Source organism: Alosa sapidissima, chromosome 7 (genome assembly GCF_018492685.1).
Source record: "Alosa sapidissima isolate fAloSap1 chromosome 7, fAloSap1.pri, whole genome shotgun sequence".
Classification (NCBI taxonomy): domain Eukaryota; kingdom Metazoa; phylum Chordata; class Actinopteri; order Clupeiformes; family Clupeidae; genus Alosa; species Alosa sapidissima.
Window position 1 is genome coordinate 27,943,992 of NC_055963.1, and position 13,359 is coordinate 27,957,350.

Genomic DNA, 13,359 nt, shown 5'->3' on the forward strand with positions numbered 1-13,359 from the left:
TTTTAACAGCATCAAACCAGTAGGCCACACCACAAATAAAACCTCTACAGGCACTGTATATTCATATGTGAATTAATTGCCCAGTCTTCATAAACAGTATTGTTTTGAATTCCGGCCTAAAACAATGATATGAAGGTCATGTAAACAACATTACAGTACGTGTAAGTTAGCAGTTTAATGGGATCACAGAGGCACTAAAGATGCCCTGCCTTCTCAACCAAGACTCAGTGGCGATGCAATATCTATGACTTTTCATCGTTAGCTGCTGTGCACACAGCACAGGAGGATATATCAAAAGTGTTTCTAAATTGAGATACAATGGAAGTAATTGACAGGAAGGGATAATATGAGCTGTCCCTGTTCAAACAGGATGAACAATGGAAACTTAAATAAACATAGTGTAGGCTGGGAGTCCTGCACTGACAATGCGGTAAATTATTTTGGCAAAGCACTCAGATCTTCACTAGTGGTACTGATTCCTGCTGCGCCTCCATAGTAATCCCCCTCTGGTTGGCTCCATGCCTCCCATATACTCCCTTACGCCAATCAGGGTGCTGATTATTGTGAGAGCAGAGATAGTGCCTGGCAGGAACTGGTGTTAGTGAGTCAGAGCCAAAGACAAAGGGCAGGGGTAAATGATAGGAAATCATTTTAAATGACTGGGGACTTTCTGTCTTTCTTTATATTTCTTTGTGTTCATTTCTTCTATTTCTTTATTTCTTTCATTCTCTCTTTCTTTATGTATATTTCAAAAGAGATATATGTCCTCCCAGTCCCAGTCCCAATGAATACATAACATGGGCAGGTCCTCAGCCTGACGGGGGGGGGGATTAGACTGCAGTCGGATGAGTCACCAGTGCCCTTCAGATGTGCATCTCCTTATTCAGACAAAACCACACTGCCAAGGGAGCATGCTCTTAATGTGGCCGACTGCTAGATCACATCTGGATTACATGTCAAAACATCCATAGCACATAGCTCCACTGCTAGATTGATGTTATGATAGCTCCAGGGAGGAAATGTGGGCCCATATATGAGGTGCATACTTAATCAAACCTGGATGCTTATCCTACTACCCAAGCACCCATACTTGTGTTTGGTGCCAGATATGAGGATGGATGTCATTGATAAGAAGAACAGGGTGATTCTCAGAAAAAGAGTCGGCCCTAACAAGATAATCCATTTTGAAATTAAAGATGGCTAAACATATAAAATGTGTGTTATGTGTCTGTATCTATGGCTTGTTTACTTCCAAATATCACAGAAAGAAATGTTTGACATTGTATTAGACTAGGCCTACAAACTTCAATTAACTTATGTTTGTCTGAGAGTAATTGTAATATTTAGATTCCATTGTATCCAATAAATTAACAATTAGTTTCTGCTTCATTTGCACCATTGCAAACATTGCGTTTTTTTCTGTGGCGATAGGTCTTCGTTACACCAAGGCAATAATGCTATGCAGTCCTGGTGCTTCTGAAGTCTCAGATGTAAAACATATGAGGTGTTGTAGCGCGTGCACATCACATCTTCACATAAGACTTTTAGTAACACCTGGTGGCCGTTATTGGTAACGCTAGGCTTATATTAAATGTAAAAATGTAATGCCTATATATTATATATATATATATATATATATATATATATATATATATATATATATATATATATATATATATAAAGTAGCCTATAAAGTAACCCACCGCAAGAAAGCTCAAAGTAGGCGAATCAGAAAATGTACTGAAACTGTTTTCTTGTCTACCACAGCAGCACCACGTAGGCTACCAAATGACAACAAAGAAGGGGGTGGGGCTTCAAGTTCGAGGGGAGGAAGCTGGGTGCCGAAGTTTCTGATGAACTTCCCCCGCTGACGCTACAGTTCAGTTCAGTTAGCAAAGGGGCTAGTTATTGCAATGTTGGGACACATCAACAATTGTGAATGTAATCAACAGGCCCAGCTCGCTTAAAATGAATTCACCCAAAAGGACAGATACTGATCCACAATTAATTGCAGGTATGGTCACAATTTTATAAGGCATGACTAGTTGCGAAAGATTGAAGCTTGAACGTTCAGTCTTGTGGTTTGCACATTTGGAACGTTGGCGTATGTTTTCCGTGTCATCATTCACAACAATTTTTCTTAAACATTTGATATGTGATATTATTAAACGTGTGAATAATTGTGTGTTATTTGTGTCATGTTTGGCTCGGTAGCTGAAGATATAATGTTAATGTTAATGTAAACCATCTGTCACTCTGGCTTTGGCCAAAGACAGACCCATCAACGGTGAAACAGGGACGTTTTGATTAAAAGTTGAGTGAGTTATGTAACTAATGAGCTAATGTGTAACCAAACCAAATGATAAGTTGCCACACCACGTGAATGGACTGTCAATATGCGGACCTAACCTAACAGGAGTCTACTTTTTGAGAGTTGTGAGGTACTTGCATACTCCTGCTTGCCTTTTTAAATTTCTCACGCCTATGCATGCATGTCCTCTATTAGGCTAGTTACTTGTTACACTCTTTCTGTCTTTATCTGTTGACGTTTTCAAATGTATTGCCTAACCTCACAACATGTCCTGCAATCAAAGCAGGACATCAATATCTTACAGCCATTTGTCAACCTTCTCTGACAGATTCAGGGGAAGCTGAACCCAATCATAGCAGTCAGCCTCTCTCAGGATCAGATGGGGTGGTTGGCAGGCAACTTAGTGAACCTGGGCGCTTTGCATATGCTGGTCTGTGCGGAGTGTCCCTGGGCAAGTTGTTCCCTGGACCGCATCAGAGGTAAAATATCTCGCTGGCTGCTACACTTTACATAGTAACCCAGCCCCTTTTCACCTGAGCTACTTGCATTGCATGGCCATGTAAGGCTTGTAAAAAAGATATGACTGAGCTGCATGGTTAAAGGGTTGCAGTGGAGGGTGTATATTGGTGTTGGTGTGTGGCATTTTGTGGTCTCAGGAGCTTCCGGGAGCAGTTTCTGGAAGGCCTGGTGCAATGGCTTGGCCTGGATGAGTCTGTTATGCCAGTCATGGGAGCCTTTCTGTCTGGCTTGGGGTTCGAGGGGAGCGACACCTTCCTCTCCATTCTGCAGGAAGAGCCCCTGCTGAGCACGGGAGCCTTGCCCATCACTCAGGTGGCCCGGCCTACCAAAACTCTGACCTCTTTCACATTAGCATGATCTCAATTTATACATTTTATATCATATATTGTAAGTGGCTGTAAATAGTGGTATACACTAAGTACGTATTTTTTTTATCAGCTGGTTTTAAATGTACATTTACAGTCACTTGTATCCTGTACGAATTGTATTTAATTGTGAATCAATGGTGTCTTCAATCTTCCACAGGACCTGGTGTCGTTTTCTGTGAAAGATGGTAAGCGAATTATGAAGCCAACATGGAAATAGTGTGCCGTCCATAATCTCTCTAAAGGCTTTAATAATTTGTTATGCATTTTGAAGGTAGGTGAGTATTGTTTGACGTGTTGCTGCCTCTCTCTTTCAGGTCTGTATGACGCCAGGGCCCGAGTTCTGATCCGCCACGTCAGCTGCCTGCTCCGCGTCTTACCGCAGCAGCTGGAAGACTTTGAGGAGACCATAGGAGAACGTCTCCGGGAGAGTGGAGAAGAAAGCGAGTGAGTGAGAGCAGAGACGTCTCCAGAATAGTGATGAGAGGGGATTCGGGTTCAATATATGTGGGGTTTTTTTATGAGAAGAGTGGGGATTCGGGTTCAATATATGTGGGTTTTTTTATGATGTTTGTTGTTTTCAACCTTCAGACAGCACATGTAATCTCCTCAGACAGCTCTGGTGCGCTTTTCATGTGTGCTTGCTATAGTGCCTCATAGCCAGTGTGGTGTCATTTTTATTTTTCAACATCTAACAACATGAAACTCCTACTGTGCTTTCAAGAATGGTGATGGCTCATTAGCATTTTGATAGAGTGCAATTGTTGTGATATCTGTTCAAATTGATTTACCCTCACACAGTATGTGTTTATCTGTATGTTTGTAGCTGTGCAATCTCGGGTGTTTCATTTGAATTAAATTGTGGTTGTTTGTGATTTTGTTGCTTTCCATGAGGATTTGCTTCAGCTGTAAGTATTGTGGTTTAGGGCTGTTGTGTGCCTCTTGGCTTGTTACTGGAAACCCAATTAAGTGATTGTCTTATTTTCTAATGACAGCCTTCGTCTTGTGCATGTTCAGCCGTTTCATCATCTCCTCTTCTCTTCCCCCCTTGAATCCTGTTTCTTTTTTTGACAGGGAAGAATCTTCAAGGCGACAAAAGAAAGAGAGAGGGCGTAAACTGCGACGGTACTTGCTGATTGGTCTAGCTACTGTTGGCGGGGGCACTGTGATTGGTGAGCATTAGAGTCCTACACACTGTCTCACTACTGTTTGCAGTGCACACTTAAGATTAAAGATTCATATCAGCCATAGGCAGGCGTCGTGACCTCTATTCTGTGAGCAGCTCAGCTAAAGCTCATATTGTGTATACTTCGGTTACATCATTGCCCTGTCACTGGACACACGTGTGTGTAATGTGTGATTGTTGGAACTCTTACACATGCTTCTGTGCATATGTGATTGTTTAAGGATGCTGGGCTGTTTAAAGGGAAAATGTGTGCTTAGCCTAGCATGTGTACTTAACCTTGCAATGTTGTTTCTGGGTTGGATAAAAGCATTTGCTGGATAAAGAAGTTAAAAGACAGTGTGTGTGTGTGTGTGTGTGTGTGTTCTTGAGGTGTGACGGGTGGACTGGCGGCGCCCCTAGTGGCAGCAGGTGCAGGCGCCGTGTTGGGCGCTGGCGGGGCGGCAGCGCTGGGCTCAGCCACGGGCATCGCCATCATGGCGTCCCTGTTTGGCGCAGCAGGTGCAGGACTTACCGGTAAGCTCAACAAAGACGGGTCCCTTCTTCCCTCTCTTCTCCTTTCATCTTTCCTCGCCCATTTCCCCATGAAGCCTACTCAGCGGACTCAGAGCCCAGCCTCTTAGAGACACTTCACCTCTCACTATATTTCTCTAGGTTACTCTATCAGTCTTCGTCTCTCCATACATCTTCCCTCCTCTGTCAGTTTAAAAACATGGTCAGTCTTACAGCCTTTTTATGTGTCCAATGTGTTTTGCTGATGGTGATGATGATGATGATGTTGTTGTTGTTAATATTTTTGTTATGTTTAGGCTACAAAATGAACAAGCGTGTCGGCGCCATCGAGGAGTTTGAGTTCCTGCCGCTGAGTCAGGGGAAGCACCTCCACCTGACTGTGGCTGTGACTGGCTGGCTGTGCAGCGGCAAATACAGTGAGTGTCCGCCTGATGAACCCCCGCCGGTCGGGACGGGCAGATGTTTACATGGCAGCTAATTAGCATAGAGTATTCATGAGAGGCAGAGGCACTCGCACGTCCCCATCTGGGCAAGGACACCCAGGTGCATAAATTGCTTCAAGTGTGGAAGCCTTATTTTTGAAGGTTAACCTAAACAGCAGCACAGATGCCTGTGAGGTGGTAGCAGTGCTTGTACAGTTTTTAATGGTGCGTTAGGTATATTCACAGACATTTTAACAGAGGCTCTTAGCTTAAAGAAGCCCTATGCAGGTCTGTTTCTGGGTTTTCGCCTGATTTGGGCTCGCATTTTTCACAACATGGCTCCCCCTGCAGCTTCGGTAGCAAGTGATTGCTACGCTAAACCCCCACTAGCTAGCGAGCTAGAAATCAAGAAACCAAGCTAAACACATACAGGGCTCACAATAAAACGGTCGAGCAAACACATTGTTCAAGAGACTATCAAATCACATTACAAAAACAAAGTTCACCCAAGGGTAGGCTACTTACAATTTCAACAGCAACAAAGCCAAGTCGGAGTCCATTTTGCAGTCTTCTTAGAAACTCTGACTACAACTGAACCTGAATCTGACTACATTTTTGAGGCGCGATTGGATACTTTCGCTGAGTTACATCTGGATGTGTTCGGACCGCAACCAGAAAGTTGCATATTCAGTTTTTCCGCAGAAAAGCACTAAGGGGAGACGAAGCACCCACCAAACGACCCAAAAAGTGTTGTAGAACCATCAGAACGACTCTCAACCTGCATAATTAAGTCATTTTTGCTAAAATTGTTGCATAGGGGTTCTTTAATAAATATGCACTCTTTTTGAGTCTCTACATTCACCAATGCCATAGCCATCCTTGAAATCACAGCTTTGCTAATACTTTAAATGGAGATTTTTCTCCAGTGAAATTTCTCTAACAATAAATGCAAATATAATAAAATAAAATGCAAATAAAATGAATTAATACATATTTTTGTTATTTATAAATAATGTTTCTGATCAATATCAATATCGGTGTGTTCCCAGGTTCATTCCAGGCCCCTTGGTCCAACCTGGGGGCTTGTGGGGAGCAGTACTGCCTGGCCTGGGAGTCTCGTTTCCTGCGGGACCTGGGCTCGGCGCTGGACACCATCGTAGATGGCCTGGTCAGCATCGTGGCGCAGGAGGCTCTCAAATACACCATACTGTCAGGTGGGCTTTGCAGCCGACATAGTGCCTCGAAAGGGTTGTCATGGAAGCGAGGGAAAGCGAGTGTGGTGAAAAAATGGCAATTATGTAACGGTGGCAGGCAGGGCGACTGCCTCGGGTGCCGGCACTTGAGGCGTCACCTTGATTTTTACCTTTTCTCATAACGTGGCGGAACATCTCATCCTGGTGCGCTGTGCTCCTTTTGTCTCCAGACCTTGTAGGTGCTGGCTGAGTGATATCCTGTCGGTTTTTATCTCCTGTCTGGTTGTGTGTGCGCATGTGCGTGCGTGTGTGTGTGTGTCTGTGTTTGTGGGTTTAGGAATAATGACTGCGCTGACATGGCCTGCGTCGCTGCTGGCTGTGGCGAGCGTGATTGACAACCCTTGGAGTGTGTGTTTGAGTCGCTCAGCCGAGGTGGGCAAACACCTGGCCCAGGTGCTTCGGAGCAGGCAGCAGGTAAACCACGGTGCACTCCAATAACAACACTCTTGAATACCCACCTTTAGTGAATAGATTTATTTATTTTTTATTCATTTATTTTTTTGTCACTCACTCTGTTCAGCTACTCTGTCTGTTTTTTCTTCCTCCCTCTTTAACATTCTGCTGTCACACCATGGCTTCTGCACCAAACGAGGCTGATGCGGACGCACTCACGTCTCTTTCATCTCCTCAGGAGACAGCCTTCCTCTTCTTCATTTTTTCCCCTCGCTCCTGTTAAGTTATGATGGTTGTCATGGGAGCGTAGCATGTGGGAGGTCACACGGCCTATTCTGATTCCCCTCAGGACTTCTCTGAGCAGCCAGCAAGGACACAGACTTACCCTGTGATACGTTTGGGTTGGGGATGGGCCTGGAGGAAGAGGAGAGAGGGAGGGGGGGGGGGTGTTAAGGGTGGTGGGTGGTGGGCAAGGCCAACAAATGCCCAGACTGTCTCACTCCAGCCCCTAACACTCCCTCAAAACTGCCAAGTCTTTCACAAATGCTGCATGGCAGCCTTCACCCCACTCCTGCCGTTCAGCACAAATGTAACTGTGTAACATAACACTTTTCACCACACTTTGTCACGGCACCCACCACCCACAAGCTTAGCTGCTGCTGCTGGCAAACCGTGCTGAAGTTCAGAGGGCAATTCAGCCTACAGTTAGTCACCAGTGGCAGAATAAATGTGGTGGATTCAGGCTTCCACGCTGTCTGTTTGAACTCATTCCCGTAGTTGGAATAGTTTTTCCTCCCGGTGCATGTTTCTGATGTGCCGCCGAGTCCAATAAAAGCCCTGTCAGTGTGATCTGCAGGGACTAACAACTGTTTTATCACTGCGGGAATAAGAGCCGAAGTGACAGAGAAGGAGGAAAAAAAGTGTCACGATCCAAACGCTAAAGTTCTCACATGCCTTTCTTCTTCCTGCTGTGCATTCATGGGTTTAGTTGTTTGAGCTGCATACATGGCTTCCCACTGTTCTTAATGAATAATTATGATGGATAATCATTCTAATATGAGCATTCACTGTGGCTTGTAGAGCATGTGTGTGCTCTTAATGACTGAAGTCTTTTAAAATGGCTTCCCTATTTATTTCCATTGCCTTCTCTCCATCAAGGGGAAGCGGCCCGTCAGCCTGATTGGATTCAGCTTAGGTGCCAGAGTCATCTACTTTTGTTTACAAGAGCTGGCCAACGACCAAGGTGCGTATGTGCTGGCTCACATAAAGAAAATTATGTCAAAGAACAAAAGACGAATTAGAGAGAAAGACAATTATTTTTTCACGTCCAAACCTCTCTCTCCCTCTCTCCCTCCATCCTTTCCTCTCTCTTTCTCTCTCTCGCGCTCTCTCTCTCTCTCTTTCTCTCTCTTTCTGCCTTACTCACTGTCTCTCACTCTCTGTGCACACTATGTGGGCTGCAAATGAGGGCCTAACCTTTTCGTGAGTGAGGAAGAGAGTGGGAATAAAAGTGTGTCTTAATCCCACAGGAAGTGAAGGTGTTGTGGAGGACGTGGTACTGCTGGGGGCTCCTGTGGACGGATCGGACAAGGCGTGGCAGCAGCTGTCCAGGGTAGTGGCGGGGAAGATTGTGAACGGATACTGCAGGTGAGAGAGGGGGATGGGAAATGAAGAGAGAGAGAGAGAGAGAATGTGAGATGGAAGTGGTGGTGCATTGTGGGAGCTCAGGTTGTCTATCTCCTCAGTCTGATTTCTTCTCGGCAGGGGAGATTGGCTTCTTGGATTTCTCTACCGGAGCTCATCTGTCCAGCTGTCGGTGGCCGGCCTGCAGCCCATTAGCCTGAGCGATCCGCGTATCATCAACGTGGACCTGTCGTCCGTGGTGAGTGAGCGAGCCAGCGAGGCACAGGCCACGGGACTCTCGATTTGGATCTCCCAGACACGTGATAAATGGTTGTGCCGTTGGTGTTGTTTTGCTGTCTTCTTGATTGTATCATTTAGTGAGCGGATGCTGGGTCTCTGAAACATGAACCATGCAAGAGTGATGGCCTCAGCAAGCGCTCCAAGCCCAACAGTAATGGCCTGGTCTCTGGCAGAGTCCGTTTTCTCACGCAAAAGTGGCATCATGTCCGAGGAAGGGAGGGACAGGTCATGTCATGCCTTGCATTGTATCGATTTTGTTTTCAATTTGGGGTCAGATTTTTTAACAATGCGCACACGTATTGTCATACACAGAGTACAGCAGTGTACAGCTTAATCGTATGTGATTCATATTGTAATGGCCATTTTATTTGATATTGTCATGTACCAATTTCATGACTTAGTTGGACGACTATTGCCTTAACCCAATAGTGATTTGTGGCTAAGCTCGATGGCTACAGTGTCACCAAGGTTGCCAACTCTCGCAGTCGACAAATGTCTCAGTATCTCACGCCACACATGCCTTTTTTCATCAACATTTCATCTTGGCTTCCTTCGTAGCCTATTTTTGAGTTTTTGATTAAGCTGACAAGGAAATCCATGCATATGCACGTTGGCAGGCTCATAGCCAGCTATGAGGTCCAGACCTCATTTTTTAAGAGCTAAAAATAAGATTTGAAGCTAAATATTAACCTGAATCTTAAAAAAACAGCAGTTGAAAACATCTCTGTGGCAAGTGCGTTCTTAATTCAGTTTTGTGTTAACGGTATCAGTGTCTGCTGTCTCTCTGTGTGTGACGCCATACAGTTTGAAAGGAAGAAAAAAACATTTGGCATGCCCTTGCAGTGATAGACTATGATTAAGGTGGAACATGTGCTATAATTAATTAAAGAAAGGGATATGCACCTCCGTTCAGCAAAAAGACTGCCTGTGGTTGTGCCCCACATGTTGGCACAAAACGTCATTTCTGTCAGAAACCACGCATATGCTTAATGTTTTCTTCATTGTCAACCTGACTCAAGTAATCTATGATGATGTCCATGTTCGGTAGCCAATATGCTTTTCATTGAGTCAAGCGGTGAAATGTGGTAGTCCTTTAATGCATGGGATAATGTTGATGTGAGTCAGACAGAAGACCGGCCAGGCTTTAGTATTTTTGTCTGTCTCAAACTATGTCAAGATGGTGTGTTTAGCAATAAGAATTTGAAACATTTTAAACATTTTAAAGGGTGGTAAGGGCGCTTCAGTTTTTTCTTTGGTCCTTGCACAAAACAGACAGCTTGTTGCCTCATTATTGAATGACGAAGAATGAGTCGCATTGTCTACTTGTCTAGACCGCCTAGTCATTCCCCTCACCTGAGCGCACTTCGGTTGAGTTTGTTTACAACAAAAAGGCTGTCACTAGAGAAGCTAGACGTTTAGATTTTGCCATCGCTTCTGTTGTACAAGATATTGACAGTGCCCATAGTCACGTCCCACTACTGTACCAGACTGGCTGGCTACACCACACTAGATGAAATTCCCAAATTATTTGCATTGTCACATTGAAGAGCATTATTCTTATATTGTTGCATTATTTGCCCACAGGATTATACGGAGTGATGAATACCTGCGTATGTTTACTTCTGAGAGGCTCTGTCTGTCTGTGAGGCTCTTTTCATATCAAATTATGGTGCCAGTTAATCTAATTTCCAAGCCTTTTGTTCTGTTTTGATATATTTTTGCCTTTTGTTGTGTTTTAACATGTTGCTGGCACCAAATTCAAAATGAGCTTATATTTTTCATGAAATAGTCAAATTTGTCAGTTTCACAATTTGATATGCTGTCCAAGTCGTTTTATAAGTAAATATGGGCATATGAGATTTGCAGATTCTGCTTTTATTTACAGTGTCCCTGTTTTTGGAACAGGATTGTAGAATTAAGCAATATTTTCAATAATGCATCTTCACATCATCCTCTCTATCTGAGCCTGTGACAGATCTGGTTGATGATTGAATCAACTCATGAAATATAGAAATGACTAATTTCTGGTTTGTCACAGGAAACCTTCTCAGCATTTGTGAATTCTTTCAGTACCTGATGTTGCAAGGCAAATGTTAGTGCAAGTGTACGCTACAATAGCCCTGCTTCGTGTCCTTGTTTTTTTTCTATAGGTGAAAGCTTTTGCATTGTATTCGTGCATCTATGAGGGGTAATTCAAATGTTATCTAGTGAATGGCATGACTAAGTGAAGTGCCTCTGCGCTGGCAACTGCAGACATGCGCTGCATACTAATATGACTTCAGCTATGCCTGATATAGCCCCATAGTCCAGTCATCCCAGACTTTTGGCATTTTCACAGTTTATATGATTCTTAACGTCTCTCTGTGTTGCACATACACACACGCGCACACACACACACACACACACACACACAAACAAGCAGTTCATTCGCTACCAGTACACGAAACTACACGTTTTTGGGGAAGATAAAATTAAAGACCGCTGCCGTTCACAGCACAGCTGCTCTCAGCTGCGTTTCGCACGCCCCCGCTTGGACACTCCATCCTGCTCATAGGCCAGCACATGGTGAGACAGATCACGTGACTCCCTCAGCATAAACAAAAGACTCCATTAGGCTTTATTAGCAGGAAACACAGGCTCATAAAATTGCCAGGCCAGGGGACCTTGATCTGTACCCCGATGACAAATTCTGCTCACTGAGTGCTCTTTCCCTGTGAAATGCACAGATAACATTCCTTTGTGGGATTGTTTGTAAGTAACAATAATTTTAGCTCAATTTAGTTAGGCTTAAATGGCTTAAATTTTATGAAAAAGAGAGATTTGTAGCACCCAGAACTTGGAGGACGGCAAAGAATGGAAATGTAAAATGTGATCAGTGTATAACTGATTTATTGTAATTTTTGCTTCTGTGTGTTCTACTACATCCCAGGTGAAAGGTCACTTGGACTACATGCGTCAAATGGAGACCATCTTGGTGGCGGTAGGGGTTCCCACGCGTGAGGGGGCAGGCAGGATGCCAGGGTCTCAGTCGCTGATCCTGGGCATGACCCAGGGGGTTCCTGGTGCAAGTGAGGCCCTGTCCGACCCAGTAAGTGGACAAGGCCCCGAGGAGATGCGCGAAGGCACGAGCAGCACAGCGACCACAGACCAGCAACAGGATGAGGAGGGGACCGCGACAACGACGACAGCGCTAGGCAGTGAGGAGCCGAGTGAAGCCGCAGAGGTGACCGAGGATGGCTGGGACATACCAGACATCTCCGACCTGCTGGACTCCCTCAATGACCAGGACGGTGAGATCCTGCACTGTGCTGAAAGGGACGATCATGACTCTTTACTTTGTCCAACCGAGGACGCCATTCACGAGGACACCCCGTGTGACGCAGAGACCTCGTCCAGTCAAGGGGAGGCTGCGGAGGACTCTGAACAGAACTCTTGGGACTGGAACACCACCAACTGGACCGCTGAACTCTCGCACAGCAATGACGGAGACCAAACACAAACTCCACACAAGTTGTGTGACCAGATGCCCCATGGCAAACCTGCCAGACGCCCACACCCATTGGCTGGAACTGGGCTAACTCACTCTTATCATCATCCAATGACAGATCACACAGTGAAGACATCTCGAGACACAAATGACAATATTCAATAGTTCAGGGAAACATCCTGGTGTGTTTTTATAGTAATTTAATTTATTTCTGTAAAAAAACAAATCATCACCTGTACTGTAAGTTAACTATATGTGTAGCCAACAATTTAATTTCAAAAGTCCTTGCCATGTAATGTGAACAGTCAGTATTATGTTGTAGTTGTATGCCATAGGAGGACCAGTGTACCACACTGCCAGTGGTAATTACAGATTGTCAAACCACAACTGAGCTGCCCTTTTGTGAACACAGTGGTAAGTGCTGTCTGCCCGGTTTCAGCCTGTTTATTTTCCCTGCTCTGACTTGAGTGTGGGGTGTGAGTGTGTGTGTGTGTGTGTGTGTGTGTGTGGGTGCGTGCATACGTTTACAAGTATGTGCTATTTTGTGTGTGTGTGTGTACGTGCGTGCGTGCATGTGTGTGTGTGGCTATGTGGTTGTTATGTTAATGACAGTAAGGCAGCAGGTCTTTTAAAAACAGCCCATTTTTAGCCCCCCTGCCTCCCCGTGTCTTGGTGTGATAATGCCACGGCAACTGGATACCTCACCACATCATCCCCCCCCAAAAAAGGAAAACAAAGCCCCTATGTTTGTCTTCAGACCCCTCCAACTAACCCCCCTCGCACCCCACTGTCCATCTCAGCTTCTCTCGACCATCAGACTTCCCAGTTAGCCCCCCCCTCCCCTTCCACACACACACACACACACACACACACACACTCTCCTTAGTCCCAGTCAGTCATGGGAAGAGATGAGGCTAGGGCCACCTCATCTTCTCTCTGTCCTCTACTCCTTTTACCTCTCTGTACATCACTAGCTTTCTATCCATCCCC

The 13,359-nt window shown here is 44.9% G+C and overlaps 1 protein-coding gene across 2 annotated transcripts; it reads left to right on the top strand.

The window, feature by feature from the left end:
• Nucleotides 1–1,858: 1,858 nt before the first annotated feature.
• Nucleotides 1,859–12,795, top strand: tmco4 (transmembrane and coiled-coil domains 4). 2 transcript variants are annotated; one of them, XM_042097407.1, is made up of 14 exons: nucleotides 1,860–2,014; nucleotides 2,640–2,790; nucleotides 2,968–3,142; nucleotides 3,356–3,383; nucleotides 3,513–3,642; nucleotides 4,270–4,367; nucleotides 4,751–4,894; nucleotides 5,188–5,307; nucleotides 6,363–6,527; nucleotides 6,844–6,980; nucleotides 8,118–8,202; nucleotides 8,489–8,606; nucleotides 8,724–8,841; nucleotides 11,812–12,795. In XM_042097407.1, exons 1-14 carry the CDS (start codon nucleotides 1,969–1,971, stop codon nucleotides 12,532–12,534), a joined length of 2,238 nt encoding a protein of 745 aa, XP_041953341.1. In that variant the 5' UTR covers nucleotides 1,860–1,968; the 3' UTR covers nucleotides 12,535–12,795. The 2 variants fall into 2 exon arrangements, with proteins under 2 accessions (XP_041953342.1, XP_041953341.1); XM_042097408.1 differs by lacking the exons at nucleotides 8,118–8,202; nucleotides 8,489–8,606; nucleotides 8,724–8,841; nucleotides 11,812–12,795 and adding an exon at nucleotides 7,198–7,339 and having other exon boundaries at nucleotides 1,859–2,014.
• The last annotated feature ends 564 nt before the right edge of the window (nucleotides 12,796–13,359 follow it).

Bases quoted from the DNA above. Each gene is read 5' to 3' on its own strand.
- tmco4 (XM_042097407.1), top strand. From the start codon at position 1,969: ATGAATTCACCCAAAAGGACAGATACTGATCCACAATTAATTGCAG. The intron at 8,203-8,488 runs GTGCGTATGTGC...TTAATCCCACAG, and splicing joins AGAGCTGGCCAACGACCAAG to GAAGTGAAGGTGTTGTGGAG. The intron at 8,607-8,723 runs GTGAGAGAGGGG...TCTTCTCGGCAG, and splicing joins ATTGTGAACGGATACTGCAG to GGGAGATTGGCTTCTTGGAT.